The 27820-nt window shown below is 57.9% G+C and overlaps 1 protein-coding gene and 1 long non-coding RNA gene across 3 annotated transcripts; one reads left to right on the top strand and one right to left on the bottom strand.

Moving 5' to 3' along the window:
* Positions 1-201: 201 nt before the first annotated feature.
* On the top strand, positions 202-27585 carry TTC34 (tetratricopeptide repeat domain 34). Of its 2 annotated transcripts, none has more exons than XM_023627534.2 (9): positions 202-374; positions 1295-2120; positions 9004-9826; positions 11201-11426; positions 12584-12788; positions 14071-14237; positions 18467-18737; positions 19611-19825; positions 22011-27585. In XM_023627534.2, the coding sequence occupies exons 2-9, from the start codon at positions 1340-1342 to the stop codon at positions 22533-22535; spliced, it is 3213 nt and encodes a 1070-aa protein (XP_023483302.2). In that variant the 5' UTR covers positions 202-374; positions 1295-1339; the 3' UTR covers positions 22536-27585. The 2 variants fall into 2 exon arrangements, with proteins under 2 accessions (XP_023483302.2, XP_070110746.1); XM_070254645.1 differs by lacking the exon at positions 202-374 and adding an exon at positions 492-576.
* On the bottom strand, positions 19002-21042 carry LOC111770268 (uncharacterized). The gene is made up of 3 exons (XR_002803427.2): positions 20641-21042; positions 19911-20079; positions 19002-19128 (listed from the first exon to the last, which is right to left on the bottom strand). It is a non-coding gene; the product is annotated as an uncharacterized lncRNA (long non-coding RNA).
* Positions 27586-27820: the final 235 nt, after the last annotated feature.

Here is a 27820-nt window from a genome sequence, read left to right on the forward strand (position 1 = left end):
TGGGGCCGGGGGCGGGGTCCGCGGGGGCGTGGGGGTGGGGAGCAATTCAGGGCGGGGCGGGGTGAGGGGCCTTGGAGGCGAGGAGGGGGCCCCGGGGGCGGGAAGGGGGCGGGGCGAGGGACGGGAGCCTGGGGCCTGGGCGGACGCGCCTGGCCGCTGGGGGCGCGGCTGAGCCGCGGGGCCGCCCGGGCTGTTGACTCTCTCCCGGGAAACGCGCCGCCGTCCCACCCGCTGGCGCAGTGGCCGGGGAGCCCAGCGCCGCGGACCCTCCGCTGGAGCCGCGCCCGCCGCCCCTCGACCGGCCCCGAGCGAGCCTGGGTCGCGCGCCTGTCCCTTCCCCGCGCGCCCCGCACGGCCACAGCCTCCGAGCACAGGCGAGTGTGAGCGGGTCTGACGCGAGAGCGTGTGTGCAGCGTGTCTTGAGTGTGCACATGCGTGCGCGCGCATGTGTGGGCACGTGTGAGTGTGTGCGTGCGTGCGTGTCTCAGTGTGCTCGTGCGTGTGTCCGTGTGTGTCAGAGAGCTTATACTGGGTGGACGGCTTGTTTGCAGGCATTTTGGGACCCAGGAGAGAAAGGTCAGTTCTCCAGGTCAGAAGGTTTGGGGAGGGGGAGAGGGGAGTAGCAGAAATGGTCCGAACCTACCCCTGGCATGGGCCAGCGTCGCTCCCCACCCCCCCCCCCAAGAGCCAGGCAGGTGCCGCTCACTCCCCAGCCCCCAGCTCCGCTCCGGCCCGGCCCTCCGCTGCCCAGATGTGGAGGTGGGTGGACAGGCGGCCCTGAGGTTGGGCACATCCTTGGAGGCTCACGGTGCTGGAGGTGGCCTGTGTGACCTGGATTGGTGGAAGGAGAGCCAGGTGGTGTCTCTGCCTTTCTGAGAGGTCCTCTGCTGGGAGGGGCAGAGGGTGGAGTGATGGAGGGGTCTGTTACCCCTCAGGCCACCCAGCTTCTCCCCACCTGGGTGCTCGGGGGTCACATGTCCATAGAGTGTCAATAGCTGACCAGGGTCACACTCCCATTCTGCAAAGGAAGAAATTGAGACCCAGAGGCAAATAGTGGGCTGGGAGCCTGGCCTGGGAGACCCTGGTAGATGCCCCCAGCCCTGTGGAAACCTCCTGCTGAGGAAGCACCACAATCGCCCCTTCACGCTGAATTCGCCCTGCTTTCACTCCCCAGGGCTCTGCTGACACAGATCTCACTGGGGTGAGCCGGGGAGGCCTCTCTGTGCATGGCTGGGGGGCGGTAGGGCCGGCGGGCTGACAGCCACCGGTGCACTAACCACACCCCCTCCTCCAGGTGCCTGTGAAGACTGGACGTGAGCCCATCAGGGGCACGGGCGTGATGTCGGCCCAGAAGCTTGTGGCCTGCCTCTGCCAGGAAGGGGACCAGCACCTTGCCCTGGGGGAGCCCCTGCTGGCCACCGCCTTCTACCTGGCTGCCTTCAGCTGCCACGCCCCCTCGGCGGTGCGGAGGGTCCGAGCTGCCCTGGCCGAGGCTCATGAGGCACCCGTGGTGGCCACCCTGGAGGCCTGGTGCCGTGGTGACAGCCAGATCCCGGCCATCCACTGGGACGGTATGGCGGTGGTCTCCCTGACGGGGAGCCTGGCCTCCGCCTTCCTGGCCGCCCTCTGCCCGGACCACCCGGCCGCAGTCCTGCACTCCCTGGCCAGCCTGCTGGTGCACGGCCGCCACGGGGAGGTGGTGCAGCGCTGTGGCGCCCTGCTGGACGCTCACTCCCAGCAAACCCTGGAGCTGCGGCTGACCCGCGCCCTGGCCTGGGTCCTGTCCGGGACGCAGGTGGACGCCGGCGTGGCCGACTACCTCCAGGCCTTTGCCTTGAGTGCCGACCGGACTGTGGCCTTCGTCCGCACCCACCAGCAGCCCTACCTCCCCGTGCTGGTCAGCACCCTCCAGGACTCCATCTCGGGGCGCCAGGAGGCCGGGGACAGCGCCAGCCGGCAGGAGACCGACTGCCAGAGACTCCTGGCAGCCCTGGCCCCCAGTGGCACCTGGAGCGACGTCCTGTCTCCCGAAGCTTTGCTCCTCCGTGGCAGGTACGCGGACTGCCGGGCAGCATGCAGCCGGGCCCTTGAGTCCGAGCCGCCGGGCAGCAGACCGCAAGGTAGGAGTGCGGTTCACGTCCCTGAGGGGCAAGACGAAAGCCGCTCTGGCCATTCTGGCACGGCATGGTTAAGTCCTGCTTATGGTGGTGGGGGTCATACTGGGGCTGGGGACACCACAGTGGCAAGACAGGCAAGACAGATGGTCCCTGCCCTTAACCAGCACCCAAGAAAAGAAGCAAACACAATACGTGCTTTGAAAAATGGAACATGCAAGGTTACTGCTCTAGCCCGACGGTCAAGGAAGGCTTCTTGGAGGAGGTGTCATTTGAGCTGAGACTGAAGGATTCCAGGCAGCAGAAACAGAACGTGCGGGTCTCCAAGGGAGAAAGAACTTAGGATGTCCTTGCCACTGAATGGAGCCAGGGTGGCTGTTCCGGGATGGGGCGGGGGGAGCTGAAGGCAGTGGCCGTGCCTAAGCCCTGCTGGCCTCGAAAGGACCTTGGATTTTACCCTCAGAGCAGCAAGGAGCCATGGGAGGGTTTACACTGCGGAGTGAGGTGCTCTGGGTTGCTTTTTTAAAGTTTCCTCTGGCCGCTGAGTGCAGAACATGCCATAGAAGCCAGAGTGAGAACAGAACCTGCTGGGGGGCTGGAAGGGGGTCCAGGCTGGGAGGCTAGGAGGCAGTGGCCATGGTCCAGGTGAGAGATGATGGAGGCTCAGATCGAGGAGGAAGCCTTAGAGAGAGGCGATGGGTCTGAAATATCACTGAGTTAGAAATGATAAGCTTGTGGGGAGAAACGGTGGAAAGCAGGGCGTGGAGGAGAATCGAGAACGACTCTGGGACTTTGCTTTCAGCTGCTGGAGTGCAGAGGGCAGGCAGGAGCAGACCAGGAAAGGGGGCATCAGAGGTGTTAGACACACCCAGTCTGAGACACTACTGCTCCTGCCTGGCCCCTTTGCTGGGTCCTCCTTCTGGTGGGGGGAGGGCAGGGGGCTGGGTGGTCAGGAGCCTCCAGGAGCCATACTCCTGCTGCCAGGAGCCCTCTGAGCTCCCTGCCAGCTGCATGGCCTCTCCATGCCCGTGTGCAGGTGGGGATGGTGGCACACCCACCTCTGACGGTGCCTGTGGGATTCAGCGAAAATGTGCGTCACACCCTTAAGATGGTGTCACCCACCAAGTGCTCAAAAAGATGTGCCTTGAGCAGATCAAGTGGAGATGTCCTTAGGCAGCTAGATGTGAGCTTTGAGATGAGAGGCCACTTGGTTTGAAGAAGGGTTTTCGGAATCATCCACACAGAGAAGGGATTTAAAGTCAAGAGGCTAGAGAGGGCGCGAGCACGGAGGGAGGGAGGGGGCAGCCAGATGCGGAGGTGCGGGATGGATCTCACTGCGGGCTCGGTACTTAGTGGGCAGATTCCATCTTAAGGGTCTGACATGCGTTTCATCGAATCTGCACTGCAGCCCTCAGAGGTGGCTGCAGCCACAGCCCCACTGCCTGTGGGGCTGCCAAGGGCACATGGAGCATTGGTGGTAGGCTGGAATATGGCCCCCGAGGGCTCCTAACCCCCTCCCAAAGAGGACCCAGCAAAGAGGACCCAGCAAAGGGGACAGGAAGCAGGAGGACCCTTGAGCCTGCAGGGTGATGGGGAGGGCCAGAGATGAGGGTGTTTGCAAGATAAAGTAGCTGCACTAAAGGCTGCTGCTGGGGCCTCGTCCCTGAGGAGAGGACAAGAAGTGTCTGCCGAGTGTGCCCCACGGAGGTTATCAGTGAGCCCAATGTGAGAGGGGGAGCAAAGAGAACTGGAATGTGAGTGGGCACTTTTCTTTCTGGAAATATGCGAGACCGGATCCCCTGAAACCCTCCCACTATAAATTACCTAAAAGTGCACAACAAAGTCACAAAGAATCCTGAGTAGGGACCCTCAGTGCCCAAAGCACAAACGTGCAGTGGCCTGTGAGCAGGGGCCATGGTAGGCTGCGGGCATTCAGTGCCTCCCACGGTGGAGGGGCTTTTCCACCAGGAGAGACCCCTGCAGAAATCCAGGACCCACAGAAGGCTGCAGCCTTGGGGAGCAAGTGTGCTAGAAAAACTCTCCCACCCCCCCCCCAAGAGGAGACTGCGGGGGAGCTTGTCTGTCCTGCCCTGGCTCTGAAGTGGACCGGAGCACCTTCCCTAAGAATCACTGCGTTAGTGAGACATATGTCACTTGTGTCACAGGGAGCCGCCTTATCACCACCAGCAACACAAGCATGGCTTACAGTGTGAACGAATAAATTTCCCATAACAAATGTATTCTAATCTCAATGTTACTTATCAAAAGTCCTTGGAAACATTGAACAAACCCTTCTGCATTTGGCAAGTGCTCTGCTTTTCTTAGTAAGTAGACAAAGAGGGAAATTCAGTGTGTGAGGACAAGACGTGGAGTCAGAGCAGCTTTAACTGAAATCTCCCTGTGGTTAAGCATCCAGGTGCCAGGACTGCAAGTGGTTATTCTCCCAAGGCGCCTGGAACAACCGCCTCCCATTCTTTCAGGGTCCTTCATTAAGAACTATGCCATAGGTGGGGAACATGGCCACACCTGTTACAGCTCCGTGGCAACAGAGCTGGCTGGGCCTTAAGACTCTCTGGGACCCACAGAAAACAGTGGAAGTGGCATGTGGTTCTGGAGCCGAAGCCTCAAGGGCCAGCAGCTTCTACCCTCATCCTCTTGGAACCTTCCCAGTGCCACGTGGGGAAGCTAGACCAGTGAGCTACAAGGGCACACCAGCAATGGAGGCTGAGCAGCCAGCCAACACCACGGCCCCTGATATGGGAGTGGGAGACTGCCTTACACCCTCCTGCCCAGTCTAGCAAGCAGATAGCTGCAGCCACAAGAGTGGCCCCAGGAAGACCAACAGAAGAACCATCCAGCTCAGCTCAGCTCAACTTGAAGAAGGATCACAGGCAAATAGAAATGGTCGATGTTTTAAGCCACTGAGTTTTGCAGCAGCTTCTTACACAGCAGTAGCACCTGACACAACTGCTGAGTCAAAGCATCGGTTTTTGATGCATGTTTTAGCTAAAACTGAGTTAAATAATATAGGACTTATAATTTTGTGTTTCCATAATAATGCAATTCACTACCTTCATTAATGGAAGAAAGAAGAACATATGATCATTGTAACAAATTCAGAAAAAGATTTTATATTTAACACCCCCAAAAATTAATCAACCAAGGAATAAAATAAAACTTAATTGAAAAAGATAATATCTATCAAAAATCCACCAAAAATATTATACTTAATGGTGACATTTTAGAAGCCTTCCATTTAAAATCAAGAATGTGGTGGCTGCCCATTCTCCCATTTATCTGTACTAGAGATCCTAGCCAATGCAATAAGATAAGAAGAAAAAATAAACAGGTAAGACCAGAAAGGAAGAAACAAAGTAATCATTATTTCAGACAATATGTTTCCCAAAAGAAAGAACAAAAATATATTAGATATAGTAACAGAAGTTAACAGGATATATAAAAATCACTTATATTTATAAAAAACAGCAACAAATAGAAACTTTATGGTTTAAGAATTTATCATTTACCAATAGCAACAGAAAATAATTTATTTCAAAGAGTCGTATGACTTTATGGAGGAAATTATAAAACTGCATGAAAAGACAGTAAAGAATATTTATGTAAGTGGAGAGATATTCCATGTCCTTTGTTAGAAAAACTTGATATTATAATAGAAGAGCAAAGGACCGATAATAAAGGAGATAGAGGAGGAGGGGGAAAAAGAAGAAGAAGAAGAAAGGGGAGAGAGAGGGGGAGAAGAAGAGGAGAAGATGGAGAAGGTAGTGGTCTAAGGATTTGTTCTGTCAGTTAATACAAAGCTATGTTATTCACTACAGAAGGTTATTGACTTAAGGGATAGATAGAAAGACCAATACAACAAATGATAAAGGCCAGAAACAGACCCATATGTATCTGGAGCTTAATATGTGAGAGTGAGCATTGAAAGAAAATATGAGAGAATATCATTAAGACTCTGTGTACAGCTGGGCTTCTTAAGATACAAAAAGTGGAAACAACAAAGGAAAATTTTAAATCAAAAATTTTAAACTTCTGTTTTGCCCTTAACTATAGAAAATGAAAGGACAATCCACAGCAGAGAGAAAATATTTGCAAAATATACAATGGGCGAAAGTTTAGTACCCAGAGTATTTGAAGAATTGCTATATATTAATAAGAAAAAACATCTAATACAAGAATTGGCAAAAGCATTTCCCAAAAGAGAAAACACAGATGGCTAATCAACATGTGCACAAATGTTCAACATCATAGTAATGATACAAATGCAAATTAAAACAATGAGATACCACTTCCTACCCACCAGATTGGCAAAAAAGCACTTTTAAATAAATGAGCCTCACTAGTAATCAGGAAAATGAAAATTAAAACAACAATGGGATAGCATTTTATATCCCCCAGATTGTCAAAATTTTTAAATCTAAAGATAGAAGAGTCTGGCTTCCAGTAATGGTGGCATAGCTTGATTAGACTATGTGTCCCACAGACAGCAATTATAAAATTTGGACAAAAAATAAAATGCAGCCAGTTGGAGGCACTGAACAGTGAGCAAATGTAGGCAGAAACTGGAAGTTGACCCTTGAAAGATGAGGACTGTACAGATGAGATTTGCATGTTTGTAGCTTTTTGCCTGAGGAAACTCCTCAATCCGTGTTTTATCCATGTAAAACAGAAAGCTGCAGTTTTTCTGGCTTGAGATGTCATAGGACAGAGTTCATGGCTGAGAGAGGTGGCTGGAAAGTTGGAATGGAAATCCTTAGAAGGAAGGAACCACATCGTGGGGTGAAACCCAAAATCTGTGTATTGAAGCCACTTAACTCCTTGGCTGACCACCAAACTATACATGCATGGGAGAGGCTGGCAGCCTGAGAAAGCAGCAGCTGGAAGCTGCAAGAACTAGATAGAGATTTCAGCTGCTGCCTGCCAAAAAAGAGACAGAATATGGAATTTGATCCTAGCCAGTTTAACTGTCTGCTACAACAAAATTCAGTCCTCTTCAGAGGAACATAGCTGAATCCAGAATCTCTACAAAGCATCAACCAAATGTCTAGTGTACAATAAAAATTACTAGACATGCAGAGAAACAGGAAAATAAAATGTGAGCCACAGTTAGGAGAAAAGAAATCAATAGAAACCAACCTCGAGATGATCCAGGTGCTGAAATTAGCAGACTAAGGACTTTAAAGGAACTGTTAAAAATATATTCGAAGACTAAAGGAAAATATAATCATAATGAATGAACAGATATGGAATGTGAGCAGATAAATGAAAACTATGAAAAAGAACCAAATGGAGATTCTAGAATTGAAGAGAGCAATAACCAAAATGAAAAATGCATAGCATGTTCGAAGAGTCAGTGAAGTTGAAAATAGAATAGAAATTATGCAATATGATGAAAAGAAGAAAAATGAACAGAGCCTTGGTGACCTGTGGGACATCTAGAAGTCTAACGTGTGTAATTGGAGTCTCAAAATCAGAGCAGAGAACACACTTCCATGTGGGTCAATAATAACCGCTTCCCCCAGCCCCCAGGGCTCTGCACCTGGGACCCATGAACTCTGCACAAATCAGGGACAGAATTGTTCTGTGCAGGAGTTAGTGACTGACAGGAAAGGCTCAAAGTTGCTTTTACTTTGGCCACCAGGACTAGATAGGGTGACCCTGTGGTTGGTTGGTTGGTTGCCATCGGGCTGCAAGGTGCTGTTTTTACGTGACTCTGAGCTGTGACGTGACGCTTCCTGCGGTGGCAACAGGGCAGGGTGACAGCGGTTTTGCTTCCAGCAGAAGTGAAGGCGTTTTCCCTCTTCTGTTTCCATGTAAAGGATCATTATCACGTGGCCACTGAGTTAGGTTATAGGGAAAAGCTCTCTGAGAATTCTGAAGGACTCCGTGCAGACAGCACTAACGTGGAGGTTCAGAGACTTGAGACAAAACTCATGGGGCTGTAAGAACCTCCGCTCCCTGCGGCACTTTTCTAACCTGTCACGTAAGGGTGGGCGCCCGTGAGCTTGGGCCCTGGCAGCACTGAGTTTTCTGGGATTCTCTCAGTGGTGTGCACCTTTTGGGGGCCATGTTGGGGATGGGGTGGCTCAGAATTCAGAAAGTCCCCATTCATATGAATGTTAGAAGTTGCTCAGACATGAAAAATGACGATGGTGGCGGGGACACTGTTGTTGATTCGAAACCTCACCGAGTCACACTGAACACCAGGCCTGTTCCAGGCACAGCTAATCCTCGCAGGCCTGTGAGTGTAGGCCATTGTAATCCCCATTATAAAGCAGAAAAGGAAACTGAGGCACAGTGGGCTGCAGTAAATCCCCAAGACCCCACTCTTTGAGGATGTCGTCCCCTCTTTCCTGGACCTGATGGGGAGATCTCTGTGTCAGGCAGGGAAGCATTGGGTCCCCACATAGCCCAAAGAAGGCAGGAAACAAAGACGCCGCAGTCACAGCCAGCCCTACCCAGGTACGGGGTCAGACTTCAGCTCCAACCTGGTGGGCTGATCCCAGAGAGGGAACTCAGCCCTGAAACCCATCATTAAAAGGTCAGGGGGAAAAGACAGGTGTGGTAACTGAATTTCCGTGTTGGCTGAAGATAAGACAGACAACCCATGCTGGGGTGGGTTGGGGTGTCGGGGGGCAGGGCAGCTGCCATCCCGGTTGCCCCGTCTGCTTCTGATCCTGCTCTGTCAGGAATGGGCTTGGGGCCTCCTGCTGGTGCTCATCCTGAGTGCGCTGTCCTGGGCTGCTGGGAGACTGGAGATGCTGCCGGATCTTCAGAGGGTCCAAAGCGCTGGACGCTTGGGGGGCTACAGGCAGCACCCCGGGAGGAGTTGGCCCAACAAGCAGGACCAACGCCTCTGCTCTCTCCCCAGGTGAGCATCTGGCCGCCCTGCTGGTCACCCGGGCAGCCGCGGCCTTCCTCTTGGACCGCGGGGCTCAGGACCTGCTTCGGGACCTGCACGGGGCCTTCCGCGAGAGCCCCTCGGGGGCGCGCAAGCAGTTGGAGACCTTGCTGTCGGCTGGGGACCGGGAGCGCCTGCGGGCCCAGGTGCAGGAGGCCGCAGACGTCGGCTTCGCCCATTTCCAGGAGGTCGTGCGGAGCCGCGCCGAGCTCCGCGAGGACTCCGGCCGCGAGCTGCTGGCCCCGGTGGCCCGTGCGCTCCGCGTCCTGCGGCGTGTGGCGCCGCCCGGGGCGCGGCCGGCACTGGGCGCCCGCCTAGCCGAGTGCCTGCTTCTGGCCGGGGACGCGGCGGGCGCCCGGGCGCTGTGCGAGCGCCTGCTGAGGCCCGCGCTCCCCGGGGACCGTGCGCCCCTGCTGGCGCTGCGCGGCTTCTGCGCGCTGCACGCTGGCGACGCGCGGTGCGCCCGGGAGGACTTCCAGGCGGTGGTGGAGCAGGGGCCGCCGCACCCGAACGGCTGCGTGCGTGCTCTGTGCGGCCGCGGGCTGCTGCGGGTGCTTTCGGGCAGCGCGTTCCTGGGCGCGCTGGACTATGTCACCGCCTGCCGGCTGCGGCCGGAGGAGACTCTGCTCGTCGCCAAGGCCTACGTGCCCTGGAACCAGCGAGGGTTGCTGCTGACGGTTCTGCGGGAGGAGGGCCGCCGGATGCTGGAGCGGAAGCTGGACCTGGGACCCGGGGGCGCGCCGGGCTGCCGGAGTAAGGCCGCGGAGATGGACAGCCCCGCTGCGCAGGAAGGGTAACAACCAGAGCCTCGTGCGCCGGCCAGGGGCTGCTGCTTCATTCTGGTCTCCAGCACGGTAGCCAAGGGCGTGTTCCGTCCTATTTGTCAGATGAGTAAACTGAGGGACAGAGCGGCTAGGTGATTTCCCTAAACCGTTCTCGGCAGATTAAGGCCAAGAACCAGACCTTAGGACCCTCAGTCCCAAACAGCATGATGCATTACGGACTGACTTGTCATAGAAAATTAGAAAATCAACACGGAAATGAAAAATGAGACCCATTATCCCACTGCTAGCATCCCCTTCTAGTTGTTTCTCTTTGTGCCTATAAAATATATTTCACAAAACTGGATTTATGCTGTATTTATATGCCAGTTTTTTCCTCAGTGGACCATGAACATTTCCTTTGCTGCTCCACATGCTTCACGAGCAGCCCGAAAGCCCACCGTGTGAATGCGCCATACTTCCTTAGAGCATTCCCATGGTTTCTGCTCTTGGTTTTAATGCTTCCTGGGTAACGTCCCGTCTCCACGATGTTCTGCCCTTAAGATGGAGACAGAGGTTGAGTCCCCGGGTCAGGGAGCACGGCCCCTGCAAGGTCCTTGACTTCAGGCCCTGCTGCTGCCCATCTGGCCACACACCCCGCACTGATGTTCATTTTACGGACTCTTTGCCAGCCCAGTGGGTGGACCTGCAGCGTTTTGACGTGCGCGGCTCTGGTTGCTGGGCAGCGGCAGGAGGTGTTTCAGCAAAGCTCCTGGGGGCGTGTTTGATGTCAGCCCCCCCCCCCCCCCACACACACACACACTTCCTCTGCCTCCGGTTGCTCACTGTGCATCGCTAGGACCTGCTGGTGAGGAGGAGCTTCCGTGCCTGTGATTGGGGGCCCTTCTCCTTGTTCCTTCTGGCAATTGTCACATGCGAGGCTCTGGCCCCTTTCCCCGTGGGAGTTCACTCACATCCCCGCAGGTGCACCACGGTCACTCCATGTGTGCCCTGTTTGTCACCCAGCTCTGCCTACCACACACCCCTGAGGCTGTGAGGCCAACGTTGTCATCATTTTTGTGGAAAAGGACACCCAGGCAGGGTTAGCTGGGGGTCTTGCTGACTTGCAGCCCTGACTCCCCGTCTCTAAGATGCCTGCCCATGGGGTGGTGGGAGGATGGAGAGAGGTGAGGGCCGAGGGCTGGATTTTGGAAAGGGCAGCCAGGGGTTCTGGGGACGGCGTGCGTGAGGGTCTTTCCAGCAGGACAGGGTCTCCGCAGTTCGGCGGGAAGGGCGCTGCCTGGACCAGGTGTACAGGGACAGGATTTGCTGGTGGCCCGCCTACGTGGGCAGGGGAAGGGGGTGTGGGGAAGGGGCCGGCTCTCCTCCAGCTGCTCTCTCCGCAGGGATGCCCATGGTGTGCACCAGCTGGCCATGCTTTTGATGGAGCTGGATGCAGAAGACGAGGCTTCACGCCTCCTGGCAGCTGATGCCCTGTACCGCCTAGGCCACCTGGACGACGCCCATAAGGCACTCCTGGTGGCCCTCTCCCGGAGGCCCCAGGCGGCCCCTGTGCTGGTGCGGCTGGCCCTGCTGCAGTTGCGAAGAGGCTTCTTCTACGACGCCAACCAGGTGAGGCGGCCCCAGTGGGCCACAGCAGAGCAGGCGGAAATGGGGCACAGTTCTATGGAGGGCGCCAGGCCTCCCGTGGCCCCTACTCTGCACCCCACAGCCCAGATATCCCGGACTTTGGAGCAGGCAAAGTGTGTCCCAGCCCCGGGCTCTGCCACCTCCAGCAGGTGTCTCACCTCTCTGACCCTCAGTCTCCTGGTCTGTGCCCTGGTCTTGCAGGTTCTCTTGAGAATTAGCTGGAGCAGGTACCCCAGGGCCCAGCAGTTCTCCAGCATGCAGTAGATGCTCCATATTTGCTTTTGTTGTGTTATGAAAAAAAAGGACCAGGAGTCAAGTGTAGCGCAAGCTTCGTCCCAAATCTCCTATGTAAACCGGGTTCTGTTGTGACCCTGCCCTGGGGAGGGGGGACAGCAGAGGGGTCCCCAGGTCCTCAGGCCCTGCTTGCCTCACCTCTCTGAGACTACGCTGCTCCCGGGAAAAATGGACCTCACCTCCCTCAGGTGTTACGAGGCTTCCTGTGGGAACCGGAGTCAGAAGGTGACCTTCCAGGCAGAGAGGTTGGGCACTGGGGCCTGTCAGCTTCCTCCTCTCCTCTGGCCAGGTTTCTGGTCTCCCTGCACTGGGCCGTACGGGGGGAGGGAAGGATGCCCTGGGACACCTGTCCACACGTGTGCAGCCAGCAGGGGCAGCATTGGGTGTCTCTGGGATGGAGCTGTCCAGAGCTGAGGTGATGTCCACTGGAGGTCCCCCTCTGCCTGGAGCAGGGCCTGGTCCCGGTGAGCTGCTGGAGGACTCCCCAGGCCCTCTGTCGCTTTATGATTTGAAAGCCCCCTTTCCTTGTGCTTTTTATTTGGACCTGCTGTGAGTGGACCCATGAAGGGACATCCCTACCTCCACACTACAGGGGAGGAGGCATGGCTCTGGGACACCCCCAAACCCCTGCCACACAGCGGAGAGGAGCAGCCCAGAGCGGCACTCACACCTCCCTGACCCCGGCCTTCCCTGTGCTCTGTGCTGGGGACGTGCAGTCACTGCCCTCCTGGAGCCACATCCCAGGAGCCACACTCCCGATGAGCCACGCCTCTGCAAGGAGGATGGGGGGACGGTCTGGCATGGGGCACAGAGAGGAACTGCGGTGACTCACCCGTCCCTTGCAGCTGGTGAAGAAGGTAGTCCAGTCTGGGGACACAGCGTGCCTCCAGCCCACCCTGGACGTCTTCCGCCATGAAGACCGGCAGCTGCTACAGGGCCACTGCCATGCGAGGGCCCTGGCCATCCTGCGGGGGGCGCCAAGCGGGGCCGAGGGTGGAGCCCATACCAGGGAGGCCATCGCCTACCTCTCTTTGGCCATCTTCTCCGCAGGTAGGAGCTGCCCGCCCACCCCCAGGGCTCCCAAGCTGTGCCAGGTTCATGGGGGTATGGGGAGCCTCTGCAATGCTAGGGCCAGGGACCTGGGGGACCAAGGATGTGCTTGGTTCGTTTGCACCCCCAGGGGGCATCCATGGGGCAGGGGTAGGGGCATCTTGCACCGAGGCCCTGGCCATCCAGGTGAACACGCTAAAGCCTGGGAGATGAGCTGGACCAGCTGGGACCTGAGCTGCCATCCCACACACTCTGGGCCCTGAGGGTGGGAGGGCTGGCGGAGGCCCTTCTGCCAGGTAGGCCCCTCTCCCTCCAACTCGGGAGGTGAGGGCCTGGCTCTCCTAGGCCCTTCCTAGAAATAGAGCACAGCTCTGTCTGTGCTCACCTGGCCTCCCGCTCACCCAGCCATGCCCGCCTTGGGCGCTGGGCAGGGGCCTGGCCCGAGCAGCACAGAGTGGGGCGTCCTTGGTGCCAGGCTTGAGCACCTGCTCTGGGGGAAAGGGACTTTCCAAGGACGCACAGCGAGTCCTGGGGGTGCATCGAGATTGGACGTGTGGACCTGGGATGAGGCTGCAGCATGGACTCCTGGCTCTGTGCTCACTGGGCGGCTCCTCACGCTCCTCTTCTCCGGGGGGGTGACGGAGAAGCCGGCGTGGGGTGGGAGTGAGCACTGAGGGAGCTGGTCCTTGGACAGGGCGGGGATGGCACCTGCTGCAGAGTTCACGCCCTGCACGCGTTAGCCAGGAGGGCACATGACCCAGAGCCACCTGCAGAGCCCAGCATGCTGCTCCCTGTGTCCATCACTGGACAGACGCCTGGAAGGAGTGTGGCGGCGGCGACCTCTTTGGAGAGGGTCCCAGAATCTAGGGGGCTCCTCCCTGCTCACCCAGTGCCTTTTGGCCTGGAGCCTTTCCACCTCCAGTGCTGAGGACCCTTCCCCCTCCCCGTCCCTCGCCTGGCCTCACTCAGATGCAGCTGCCGGGCCCCCTCCTGTCGGAGGCCGCCTCTGTCTATCCATCAGCCCTCTTAGACGCCACCCCTCTTGGTTGGGCTCCCTGTACCCCACAGCCATGCCCCCAGGTCAACCCGGACTACCCCCTTGTCCGTCTTGGTGCCCAGCGGTCTGTGAGCTCCCAAGGTGGCCCTGCAGCTGGTGTGCCCTCTGCACCCCCCATCATTGGGCGCCAGGATGGGTGCAGTAAATGCTGGATGAGGGCCGAATCACTGTACCGGGCCATTCCCGCTGCAGTCAAATCCTGATGCCACACGCCCCTTCCTCCAGGGGGTCAGGCAACTGAGTCCCTGCTCACCCGTGCCCGCTGTTACGGGTTCCTGGGCCAGAAGAAGACCGCCATGTTTGACTTCAACTCCGTGCTGCGGGCCGAGCCAGGGAACGTGCAGGCGCTGTGCGGACGGGCACTCCTGCACTTGGCCCTGGACCAGCAGAAGGTACCAGCCCCACACCTCCTCCCACCCCGGGCCTGGGCAGTGGGGTGAGGGGTGCTTTAGGGGAGGGGTGTCTGGGAAGGACCGGGACGCTACCTTCCTTCTCGGCCCCCAAAGAGACATGGAGCAGGGCCAGGCCATCCCAAGTGTGAGACGCCCATCCAACTCCCTGCACTGGGGCTCACGGGAGCCCCATCATCGCACCCCCAGTTTCGAGGAGTCTTTCCCTTCTGAACAGTTCCCCGTGCCTCCCAGCCTCAGTCAGCACGGACAGATCTGCAAACCCTCAGGGCCACCAGGGGGCCCCCCAGCTTAAGTAACGAGACCAGAGCCGGCTAAACAGGGCCTGTGGATTCGGATCGCTGGCATGCAGGGGCAGGGGCGGGAGGGGACTGCTGGCCCAGGGCAGGTGCTTTTCACAGAGAAGTCATGCCCAGAGGCGGCTGCCACTGAACATCCCTGAACAAGGGCACTTCCCAGCCAAGAGCGATGTCACTGACGAGTGACTGAAATTGGCTGTCTGCCTGATGCTCCACTGAGCCAGGGTGCAGCCCCGAGGGAACCTGCCTGCCTGGTTTCTAGTTTTTTTAAGGTTGGAATCTGAGGAAGCAAGGAAAAACAGCCCCAGATGCCACGGAGATGAGAGGGCCTCGCAATGGCACCTGCCCCTACCTGGCAGGGTGTCCATGTATCCCCCAAGGGCCCTGGCAGCCTGGTTTCTGTTCCCGCTGGGTGCAAGCTTGTGGTTGTGAGCCCAGCCCTCTGCATGCCCCTTCCTGTGCAGAGCAAGAATCTGTGGTTCGCAGGGACAAGCCCATTAAACAGAGATGGGATTCGGCCGGCAGGGCCCCTGCTGCAGTGGGGCGAGGAGGGTCCCTAGAAACCTGCCCCTGGGTGCTCTCGACATGCCAGCAGCTCCTCCAAGAGGCACCTCAGAAACGCCTCTCCTCCTGCTGTGTCCAGGGCAACAGGATGCATGGCAGGGAAAGTCGGCAGGTCTGAGAGTCAGGCCGTGGGAACAGGGGCCACCCTACCCCTGTCACGCTCGTGAATTTCCTCCTGGAGATGGGCTGAGGCTGAGCTGCCCACATGCCCTCTGCCCTTCACCATGAGAGGAGGCATGGCACAAGGAGCTCCGAGCCAGGCTGCTGGGGTCCAGGACCCTGCTCCCCCGCTCTTTAACTTTACCAGCAAGTCCTATAACATCTCTGAGCCTCGTGTCAGCATCGGTAAAATGGGAGCAGGGGAGTGCTTGTGAAAGGCCATCAGACACTCAGCCTGGGGGCAGTGCTTGGTCAAGGCTGTCAGATGCTCAGCCTGGTACATGGCCCGTAACAAGGGCTCCATATGTGGCAGCTGGAATTCCCATGAACCAGCACAGGATTGGGCTTTTGGGGCCAGCCCAGTAGCATAGTGGTTAAGTTCACACACTCTGCTTCAGGAGCCCAAGGTTCGCCAGTTTGGATCCTGGGCACGGACCTAGCACTGCTCATGAAGCCATGCTGTGGCAGCGTCCCACACAGAAAAACTGGAAGGACTTACAACTAGGATATACAACTACGTGCTGGGGCTTTGGGGAGAAGGAAAAATAAAAAAGAATTGGGCTTTTTCCCTGCAAAGGTAACCAGCTGATGTGGGTTACCACCGGCCAGTACCAGGTGCAGGCAGGGCCCAGGCCAAGGTGTCGGAAGGACTGGAGAGAATCATTCTTCCATCCACCCATCTCAGGGCTCTGTGTCTCCAGGACCTGCATCCCCACACACCTGCTCCACAACACCCCCATCCCCAGACTTTAAAAGCTTCTGGGCAAGCTCCCAGCTCTGGCTAGGAGACAGTAACTGGTATGGAGCTCCTGAAAGCAAAATAGCTGTATGAAATACAAGAGCAGCGTCTTCGGGTGTCAACAACAGGCCGTGGAGAACTGCCATCCCCAGGGAAGGGAAACCACACGAGGCGAGCCCCATGGGAACTGACTTTGCGCGGGGAGCCTTCCTGTCATCGCACAAGGAGGTTGGCAGTGGGTTTGCTGGGCTGAGGAGGCGGAGACTAGAGTTCCAGGCTGTTGCAGTGGCTGGAATTTGCTAGAAGGGCAATGGAGAAGAGGGGGCTGTGCCAAGCAGAGAAGGCGTTGTGGAATTTGCCGTGGGTCCTGTCTCAGGGCTGGGCTGCTCACGTGGGGCAAGACCCAGAGGCCCAGCACAGCTCACTTGTGGTGGGGCTGAGGGCTCCACAGCGACCCAGGGTCAGGCCAGGCTGGGAGATGTTGGAGCCCTGACCCAGCCAGAGCAGAGTCCTTTTGGAACACCCTGGGCACTCAATTGAGACCGCACCCTAAGATCGAGACTGAAATGGACCTGCACTGACAAGGAACAAAACCAAGTCCTGCAAAACCAAAATGACCCCCAGAACAAAACACGACCCCCTTCACAGGATGGTGACGTGATCCAGGCTCTGTGCAACGTACCAGCCGCAAAGTCCAGCACAGAACCAAAAGCTGCCAGACATGCAGAGAGCCAGGGGAATGTGACAGTAATCAGGGAAGTAAGGACTCGGTAGAAACAGAGCTTGAGATGGCTCAGATGTGGGCATTAGCAGACCAGGGCACTGAAGCGGAGACGATACACGTGTGAAGGACTCAAAGGAAAAGTCTGTCATGATGTGTGAACAGACGGGGAACCCTAGCCGAGACATGCAAACTATCAAGAAGAATCAAGTGCAAATTCTGGAGCTGAAAAGTATCTCTGAAATTAAAAATGTGCTGGCTGGGCTTAACAGCCGATTGGACGCTGCCAAAGATTTAGTAAAATTGAGGCTGGACCAATAGAGAGGGGAAAGGACTTTTAAAAACGAAGAGAGCTTCGTGGACCTCTGGGATGTCTCCAAGCGCTCTAGCACATGTGTAACTGGATCCAGAGGAGAAAGAAAGGGGCAAATACATATCCATTTATACTTGACCAAGATGTGCCTGGGTGAGGTTCTCCTCATGTCTATCATCTTGGATTTTTTGAGCTTTTTGGGAAACATTCTTCAAATATATATACATATCTAATGATATATGCAAAACACAGAGAGAACCACACCTAGACACATCTTGGTCAAAGCTCTGAAACCAAAGATGAAGAAAACATCTTAAAAACAACCAGAGGAAGAAAGAAACGTTACGTACAGTAGAACAGCAGTATTAAGAATCGTTTCTGACGTCACGGAAACAATGGAAGCCAGAAGACGATGGAATGGTATCTTTAAAGCGCTAAAAGAAGTGAAAGTACTCACCCAGAATTCTCCGTCCGGTTAAAACGTTCTTCAAAAACAAGAGTGAAATTGAAGACATTTTCAGATAAATGACAGCTGAAAGGTGAAGATTCAGCCCCAGCAGACCTGCACCTCGAGAAATGCTAAAGGAAGCTGATGAAGTTGAGGACACCCAAGGGAAATTGTCTGCTGGAAGAAATGAAGAGCACATCTAAACACAAAAGAAAATGTATTTCTTCTCTTAATTTCTTTGAACAAACTCTCCATATATCACAAAGGATGGGGCGAATGAGATTTACTGCTGTGTGGCTCACATCCTACGTGAACTGGCACCATGTTAGCCGCAGGGACTGTGGTGAGCAATCTGCAGGGCTGGAAATATATTAAAAGGAGCAGAGTTAAAAGGCCAACAGAGGAATTAAAATGAAGCACTAAAAATATTCAGCTAGCCCAAAAGAAGGTAGAAAGGAAGGAACAAAGGCACAGAAAAAGATAACTGGAGGAGGACGGGCCTGACCTTGGCTCCATGGCCCCCAGCTGTTGGCCAGGTCAGAGGTCAGATGCAAATGACTCACCCTGACCACCGTCAGGCTCTGCCCTGGCCTCCTGTGCCTCCACGTCACGGTCAGGGCGTCCAGACCCCTCCTCGCCCTGCTGTCCTCCAAACTGCACCCGCAGCCCCCGGCCCCACCCCCACGTGCCCGCCGCCCTTCTGTGCCATAGCGGGTTCTCTGTCAGGGTGCGCCTTCTTCGGTTCCAAACCATCTCTCCTTTCCAGAACTCTGATACACCCTGTGCTGCCTTGTGTCGCTCACCAGCTGGCCCCTCATTTGGGCTGACCCCCCCCAAGTTGTGCGAGGGCAGGAACTGGGCTCACTACCCTTTCTGGTGTCCCCAACACCCAGGCCCTGCAAAGAACCCTTGACAAATACTCAGCTGGGACAACTTCTGCCACACACCCTGCTCTCCTCCCCTTGCAGGAGGCTGTGGACGACATCCTCTCAGCTCTGAAGCTCGACCTGACGACAGTGGTCCCTGAGATCTGCTCTCTGAAGCCAGAGGCGCGGGCCCTCATCACGCAGGGTCTGTCCTCCCGCTGCCGGGTCCTCCTGAGCCAGTCACTGGACACCGGGGCTCCCCTCAGTGACGAGGACACCCAGGGCCTCCTTGCCGCAGGGGAGGCACTGGTCAAAATCGATGCTGGGCAGCTGAGCTGGCACATCCTCCTGGCAGACGTGCTCACTGCTGTGGGTATGCGACAGCCAGGGCGTGGGGAACGAGGGCGTGGTCCCAGATCCTCTCAGCCCTGGATTCTTTTCTGTGAAATGGGGTGAGAGGCCCTGGATTCAGTGGCTTCTAAGGTCCCTTCCACCGCAACAGGACCTGTCACCTGGTCTTCACGTGGGCCTGCTGTGTGCGTGTCTCTAGCTCTCCGAGTCACCTGTGTGGCACCAGCAGCAGGGCGAAGAAACACAGGAGTGATTTGGGATTTCATAAAAGGCTCAAACGCTGGGGCCTCCTCTTTAACTCATGCGTTTATTCAATAAATGTTAAGTGAGTGCCCATGGGACGCCAGGCCGTGTTCTGGGTGGGACTGTCTGAAGCGCACATGTGCCCAAATGTCAGTCTTTCTTGCAAAATCCTGAAAACATTTCAGCACTAATTAGAAAAGGGAGGTCTCTCGGCAGCCCGCATTTCCCCAGCCTGTCATATCCCCCAAGCCTGTGAGGTGCCCCAGCAAGGGCCTTCAGGGGCCCAGAGGTGGCAACCAGCCCATGCTGCCCTGCCCCCGCAGGTGCTCTGGAGAGAAAGCAGACCCTTGCGGAGACCACAGGGAGGGGCTCAGAGCTCTGCTGCTCCACCTCAGGGTCATGGACTTTAGTGACCCCCGAGGTGTGGGGACTGGAACAGGCAAGTCCATGTGACCAGCATGATGTCACCATGTCCCTCTGCTCCCGGCTCCTTCCTCCTGGGGCTGAGCCCCTCCGTCAGCAGGCTGCTCCCCCAGCCAGCGCAGAGCAAGAAAGGCCATGGTGGGCTTCCCAGTGCAGTGATCAGTGAGTCCCGCTTGTCACGCCCCCTGCCCCAACCCCACCCTGACTGTCCTTCCTGCATCCCGGACAGGAAGCTATGAGGAGGCTGGCGCCCGCCTGCAAAAAGCCCTACACCCCGCCCCGCCATCAGAGCCTGCCCGAGCCCGGCGGGGCCTGCTCCGGCTCAAGAAGGGAGACGTGGTGGCTGCTGCGCGGGACCTGCAGTGCCTGGCGGAGACGGACGCCCGGGACCTCGGCTTCCTGCTGCAGCTCCTGGAGGCCTCGGAGAGGCAGAGCCTCGCCCAGGTGCCCAGGATCCCAGGGAGCCCCTCCCCAGCACCACGGGCATGAGACCCCAGCCCAGGGCAGCTCCGCACTCCCTGCAGCCCACCTGATTTCAGCTGGGGGCGGCGTGGGGTGGACGTGTGAGCAGGAGGCCCCCGGGTCAGGCCAGGAGAGGTGGGTGGCCAGGCTGGCTCCTGCAGGTGGTGAGCTGAGAGGGGGCCGTGAAGGGAGGTCGCCTGGGGTCCCTGCCTCTGGCCAGTTGATCTTTCGTTCCACTGTTTATGGGACAATATATGAAGGCCTCCACCAGGCGCCGGTGGAGCTCCTACCCTGCCCCAGGCCCTCGCATTTCAGGGAGACAGTGAGGACACTCGCTTCAGAGAGTGTCAGTGTCGGAGAGACCCTGGAACAGGGCAGTGGGCTAGCGAGGTGGCACTGGAGGTGAGACCATGATGGGACACACAGGCCAAGGCAAAGGCCTGGAGGTAGGAAACAGCCAGGGACGTTCGAGAATCAAAAAGGTGCAGCTGGCAAGGGGGGCCTGGAGAGGAGCGGTTTCTGGGTCAATCGCTAAGGAAGCCAGTGACAGAGGAGCGAGTGGGGCGGGGCAGAGGGAAGGGTGCCCGGCATTCTGCTCCGCCCACCGCCCCCCTTCCCTGGCTGGAGGTGGTGGGAGAGGCAGGGTGCGGGGGACTGGAAACTGCACTGCGTGAATTTAACCTCCTGGGGGGAGGGCGGCGCAGGGGCCACCAGGATGGGGAGGCCGAGAGCATAGACGGGCTTTGGAGCCAGTGAGCCGGCATGAAGCCCTGTGCGGCCCGGGGCGAGTGTTTCACCTTGCGCTCCGTTTGCCCCTGGCTCTAGCGGGCTGTGCGCCCAGGGTCCCCCAGGAAGACAGGAGCCACAGTACGTGTTTCAACCCGGGGGTTAACAGAGGGGCTGCCGACCGAGCTTTAGGGACGGAGAGAGTAGAGGGAGCCGGGCGATGCGGAGGGAACAGCTGCCTCCTAGGGCGGCATCAGGCCCTGGCGCTCGGGGAGCCAGCCCTGAGCAGGGGCGGGCGGGGGTCTCCGCGTTCACAGGACGGACGCGCGAGGGTCTCAGAGCGGGAGGGGTAAGGGAAGGGCCGGGCGGCGGGGAGGGTCTCCGAGCGGGAGGGGGAGGCCGGGCTGGGCCTCCCGGAGGCAGGTTCCGGCTGCGGCTCGAATCCGCCAGACGCGCTGCCGTTGCCTAGCAACGCGGGCCGACCCGGAAGTAAACAGGAAGTGGTTGCGCCCGCTTCCGGCGGTCCTGTGCCTGTGCGGCGGGCGGCTCCTCCCCCGAGCTCCCGAGGCGGCGCGGCGAGGAGAAGTCGGGTCGTTGGTTCGAGTCGCAGGCGGGGACGGAGCGGGGCTTCCGCGCGCTCCGGCGGGGAGGCACGTCCACGGCGCCCCGGGCCGGGCCCCCGCACAGCCGTCCGCAGGCCCCAGGAGGGGAGGGCGATGGACGGCGCCTGCTGAGCTCTGGCCCCGCCCTGCTCCCGTTGCGGCTCGGGGGAGCCCAGGGCAGCCCCCCTGGGAGCGCCGCCCTGCCCGTCCCGGGGGGCAGGCGCTGAACCGCAGCCCCCGGGTCCCGCTGGCAGGTGCCGGGGCGGAGTGCGGGGCCTGCCCGAGGAGGGGCGGTGGCGGCACCTCTTCCCCCCGACTCTGATCCCGGCTCCGCGGGGCGAGCGGGAGCCGCCATAGGGAGATAGCGCCGTTGCACTAGCGCCCAGCGGGCCCTGCCTTCCTGACCTGGGGCGGCGAGGAGCCGGCTCAAGGACCTGCCGGGCAGAGGCGCTGTTTGCTACTGTTCCCAAGGCGGGGGCAGCCTTGGAGGGTGGGCAGGGTGGGGGGCCGTGCAGTGGCCTCATCAGCGGGGCCTGCTGGGGAGGTGAGGAGAGGAGGGAGCGAGAGGGAGGAGGCCTCCGAGGTGAGAGCGGCAGCAGGGCTGTGAGAAAGCGGGGTGACCGGTGAGGAGGAGGGGAGTGGAGGAGGGCTAGGCTGAGCCTCAGCCCCGCCTCCCTCCGGAGAGCAGAGCGTCGGGGGTGGTCGGGTTGCAGGGAGGTGCCGTCTGCCCCTGCCTCCAGCCCCTGGGAGGAGCCTGCTGAGGCCTGCTGTGCGGGGCTGGAGAGGGGCCTGTCGGGTTCTGGACTGACCCTCCCTCCCTCCCTCTGTCCCCACTGCAGGTCGCAGCCCAGGAAGCTGGCACCCTCCTGAGCTCAGGGCAGCCTGGGCAGGCGCTGGGCTACTGCTCGCTGGCCGTCCTGGCCGGTGGCGACAATGCCTGGCACCTGCGTCTGCGGGCCGCCTGCCTGGCCGAGCTGCGGGACTTTGGCCGGGCTCTCGGGGACCTGGACCGCGTGCTCCAGGAAGGTTCCGGGGACAGCGACCTCCCAACGCGGGCAGAGGACCTCTGCTCCCGGGGCTGCCTGCTGCTGAGCCTGGGGGACGAGACTGGGGCTGCAGGGGCCTTCGCCCAGGCCCTCAAGCTGGCCCCCACCGTGGCCCAGAGCAGCCTGTGGGAGCGGCCGGGCCGGGCCCCTGCCGCCCAAGCCTTGCTGTGCCACGGGCAGCGCTGTCTGGAGGATCGGCAGTATGCAGAGGCCTGGACAGCAGCTGAGGGTGGCCTCCTGCTGGACCCCCAGCACCGCGGCCTCAGGAGGCTGAAGACCAGCATCCGGAGGGAGGCGTCTGGCTGCCGGCTCCACTGACCGGGCTGCCTCCAGGCCCAGTTGTGGGGCTGCCCTGTCACTATCACCTGATGCCCGACCCTGCAGTGCACCCGCCCGAGTCACGCAGGTGCTCACCCCACACCCGGGGCTCGGGCTGCAGAGAGGCAGCCCTGGTTCTTGTCCCTGGCTTCTGACCTGCAGGTTGGGCAGGAATGAGGCTGGATCCCTGTAGCCCTGGGGAGATGGAGCCGGCCTAGGAAGCCCTTCTCTGGGCGTGAAACGGCCCTTGACCTTGGCCTGACTCTCCGACTGGGTTCCTGCAGCACCTGGGCCTCCCTAAGGACAGAAGTCCCAAGCTGGGGCTTGTTTGCCAAGACCGGTGCTTTCATCCAGGTCCTTCTCCAGGGAACCCAGTGCCTCAGGCTGCCACCCACGGCCTCAGCTGATGTGGCTCCCCCCGCTACAGGCCCTTCCCCTGCCAAGCAGAGACTAGCTTGGGACCCCTAATGAGCAGAGCAGCCAGACTTTTCTACTTGACTGACATGGCAACACTGTAGGAAGGTAAAGGTGCTTCCCAGGTGGATTAAACTCCCGCGCCTGTTTGCGGGGAAACCTCCCCCAGGGAGCAGAGGGGCCCAGCCTTGTCTCATCAGCATGGGTTCCTAGGGCCCAGGTCTGAGTTATGCAGGTTTTCTCTGTGCTCAGGAACGAGAGCCGTGCTGCACAGGCTGCCTTGGGCAGGTCAGGACCCCACGCACCTTCCTGAGCTCTGCCTCTAGGGACAAGACCAGGCCACCCGGCCCAGGCTGCGCTCTGCTTTCTCAGCTCTTAATTTGCTTCGTGCCTGGCTGCCCCCCTTCCTCTGCCCAGCACAGATCCACCTGCTCTCTCAGCTCCACACCCACCTCCCACCCACCTCCTCCATGGGCCCAGTCAGGGAGGTAGCCCCAGTCCTCGCACCATCCCCAGGGAGCAGGGAGGGTAGCCATACAGGGTTGGCAGCCCCCTTTCTCTGGCCACGCCCTCCCCATCACCCACCACGTGGGAGCCCTCAGCCCTCCCCACTGCCTTCGTCCTATGGTGTCACCGAGCCCTGCTGGGCTGTGGCGCCTGGGGCTGAACAAGGGGCCAGTGCCTCCCACAGTGAGGACAAGGGCAGGGAGCCCAGAGAGTGGGGAGGGGACTCCATGGGGGGCGCTGCAGCCCCATTTCTCTACTTGCCTTCCCCACTGGGATCCTCGAGCAGTTCCTGGTTCTCCAAGATTTCCCAATGCAGGGTCCTCACTAGGCCACTCCATCCGTCCCCCCGTCTATTCATGTCCATCCGTGCATTCGTTGGCTCAACAAACATCTGCCAAGAAGGCTGAGGCACCAGTGTGGGCCAGGTTCAGAGACGCGCGCAAGGGTCCACGTGGCTCAGATGGGCCATACGGCCCTAAGGCCCAGGGGTGAGGCTAGGCCCAGGGGTGAGGACAGGCCCAGGGCCAAGGTCAACAGAGAAAGGCCAGCCCCTGGTGGCGGGAGGGCAGAGGCCAAGGGACGAGTCACCAGAGGCCCTCCCCACCCCCACGCCTGGTTTGCTCCTGCTGTCGTCCTCCCAAAAGTCCTGCCCCCGGCCTACTCTCAAGGCCATGCGGGAGCTTGTCACACTGAGCGTGTGGGTGCCCCGCTCCACCTCAGTTCCTCCAGGCGGCCCCACCTCAGCTCACTGGGGTTTCTCTGTCCCCAAGGGGCATCACCTCCCATCCCACAGCTCGTGTCCCACCGTCTCAGGTCAGCCTTTGCTTGGCCCAGTCCTGCTCCCTCCGTCACCCACCTCTGCCCTGAAGGCAGGCTGCCAGCCCCTGAGCACAGGGGGAGGGTCTTAGTTCCCTGGGCTCCCCCCACCACTGCGTGGCTCCAGGACTGAGCAGGCTCCCTGAGCGCTGGAGGATTCTAAGATGTGATTGATGCAGTAACACTCTCCCCGGCCAAGAGCTGGGACATTTCCAGGGCTGCCCAGGCCTCACCTGCTCCAGGAGCTGATGCTCTTTGCAGATTCACCTGCACTCCCTGGGCAGCCCCTGACCTGCTGTCCAGGGCCCCCTGCACCTCACTGCTGAGCTGGAGGCTGAGAACCCAGGCCCCAGTGTGCCCCGACAGGGGGTGTCCCACTCCTTGCAGCCTGGCTGCCCAGCCTCATCTCTGCCCTTGTCACTGGGCACCAGGACTGCCCACAGATGGGAGAGAAGCCGGGAAGATGGAGCTAACTGCTAGTGAACAAGCTCACCACCAGCGGGTCGTATGGCACTGCGTGTATTTTCCCAAAGGTCTTCACATACATTAGTCCTTTCTTTCCCACCCTAGAGACCCTGTGAAGTAAGCCTCATCGCATTCTGAAAGCTGGGAAAGGTCCAATATTTGCCAAAGTTAGCCGGGGTGTCTAGGAGCCATACCCAGGCTCCTGGCTCTCAGGGAGGGTTCTGCAGCAGAAGACAGCCCAGGGGGCCCTGCAGAGAGGGCCTCATCCTCCCCAGCTCCATGAGCAAAGTCTGTGCTGCCTCTCACCCTCCCTGTCTGCCCCAACGTTCATCAGGGACATTCCCACATCCACCTTGTCTGCAGGGACATGTGAGGGATGGCTGCTACCCCAACCTCACGTGGTAGCACCCAGGGGGACAAACCAAGCAAGGCCTGGACAGCCTTCAGAGCAGATGAAAAGGTGGATCTAACTGACATCAGTCGGACTCTTACCCCAGAAGAGAGGCTGCACCTGCTTTTCACAAAATCACCACGTTTTAGGTTACCGGGAAAATGTTCGTGATAGGGTGTAGATAGCATTACCTAATCTCAAGACAATAAAGCCAGAAATGAACTTTTAAAAATTCCCTGCATGTGAAACAACTCTTGGGTCCAAGAGGAAACCAAATCTGGAATTGCAGAATGTTGGAAAAATAATCACAGAAACAGTCCAGGGAAGCCCCTGTAGAGCCCAGCCACAGCAGAGGGAAGTTCTGGCCCCAGGTACCAAGGTTACTAAGCACGGAAAATGACAATGAGTGAAGTGTGTGCTCAATTCAAGAGATTAGAAAAAGACGATTAACAGAGGAAATCAAAGGCAGTAATTAATAAGGGTAAAAAGCAGAAACTTACTAGAAACAGAAAAATGGAAGAACTAATAAACCCAAAATATGATTCGTCAAAAATCAAATAGATGAACCAAGAGCTAACTTAATCAAGAAAGATGGGAAAAGCTCAAAGACACAAAATTTTAAAAAGGGACAAGGACAAAATAAACACAGGAGATTTAAAGAATCATAAGAGGCTACTTTTCTCAATTCCACGCAAATAAATTTGAAGGCCTGGATGAAATGGATTCGTTCCTAGGAAAATATTATTTAACTAAACTGACTGGAGAGTAGACCTGAAACTTGCACAAGGTGGTGACCTCGGAGGGAAGGAGAAGGCTGGTGAGGAGCTTCCCCCAAAGCAGGTCCAGGCTCAGGTGGTGCCGGGGAATCTACAGGCCTTCAAAGAACGGTCGATTCCAACTGGCTTTAAACTACTTCACAGCCAAGGAAAAAGAGAAAAGCTTCCGAGTTCTTTTTTGAAGGAAGTGTCATCTCAACCAAGTGAAAACCACACGCCAAATTCATCTATGAGTGACCAGTTCAAAAACCCTAAGTGAAATACCAACAACCCTAAATCCAACAGCATGTTGAAAGAATAACACACTGTGAGCAGTGTAGACAGGAATGCAAGGATGGTTCAGTGAGAAATGTATTCATACAGTTTGTCACAGAAGGCATGCTAAGGAGGAAGTGAGTCCTGTGACCCCTGTGGGGGGGCTGCAGTGGGAGGTACCGGTCACGCATGATGAATCCTCTCCAACACGTCTGTCTCCCTACGCCTCGGGATTCCTTCCTCTACATTACACCAGGGACGTTCCAGCATCTCGGCTTAACTGTAGACAGCCTTCAGGCCCAGACTTCATTCAACCAAGTGAACTGTTGGAGTCGCTCCGCAGTGCACGTGAGCCAACACATTAAATCCAGATTCTCTGGTAGGTGCACCCGTATCATTAGAGCCAAGCCAAGCCAGTGCTCCAACACAGTGCCCTGCTGCGGTCCAACACCCGTACACTCCGTTCTCACGCACAATTCCCAGGTTCCTTGGTCTGAATTAATGAAATCTTGCAATTGTCAGGGTATACGTGCCGCTTCCTCCTGGGTCAGACTTTGTGCCTGACGCCCCCCTCCTGCTGCGTGCTGAGACTGGACCCTGCTTATGGGTCTCGAGTCAACGGACAGGGGGAGGTTCGAGGAGGCTGAATAAGATGAGCATCCTCTGTAGGCCCCCCAGCCACGTGAGGTTATCTCAGGGCTTTCTGAGGTCTTCCTCAGTCAGTGAAGGACAAACCGCTTCCACTGGAAAGAGGGGCTCAGAGGACATGGGGGTGCGAGGTTCTCAGCACCACCTGAGCCCGACCAGATGTCCCCCTTCCTGGTGTCAGGGTCACATTCCTTCCCAATCAATGCCCTAAATTTCTCATAAGAAAATTAGTCGGTTGTAAATGCAGCTGACACTGTAGTTGTACAACTGACAGAATTAGACGTTACTTTTGACTTTTAGCAATGTCAGTCCTGTGCATGTGAGAAATGAGGGCTCCTTTGGGGGCTGCCGTGGGGTCTCTGCTGCTCTTGCTGTGACCTGAGCGGAGAGTTCAGAGACCTGAGCTTGTCGTTTTCTCACGTAAGTGCTCCAGGACACTCAGGAGGCCAGCCCACCACTGTCCCTGTGGTTGTCACTCCCGTCCCAACAGCCACGTGCAGCAAGGCCCTTGACTCAGCCAGCACATCACAACCAACCACGGCGGCAGCCCTGTCACTCAGGAAGCCACTGGTACCATGGAGTCATGTTTCCAAGGAGCTCGGCCCCCAGCCAGGCCCAGGGACCCACCAAGCCAATCCCCAAATCCAATCTTTGGGGAACCTGTGACAGGGACCACTCCTGGTACCAATTTATGTATCAGTTAGGGTCCACCCTGGAGACAGAAACCACTCCTGTGACTCCAATAACGAGAATTTAATATAAAGTAGTATTAATTAGTCATGAGGTGTTATTATTATAACTGGGGTAAAGGTAACACATGGGGTCATGGGAAGAGCAAGCACAGAGCTCAAAGACAGATGACCAGCCCCCCAAACAGGCTGTCAGCCGTCACCACCACCCTCAACTCCGTGGCCAAGCTCCTCTGCACGTGCCCATCGCCCCTCCCAGGTCCTGCCTGCGCACACGTTTGTGCCAGCGCCCAGCACTCTTCTTTCTGACTCTGTGACAGATCT

Source organism: Equus caballus, chromosome 2 (genome assembly GCF_041296265.1).
Source record: "Equus caballus isolate H_3958 breed thoroughbred chromosome 2, TB-T2T, whole genome shotgun sequence".
In the NCBI taxonomy this organism is placed as follows: Eukaryota; Metazoa; Chordata; class Mammalia; order Perissodactyla; family Equidae; genus Equus; species Equus caballus.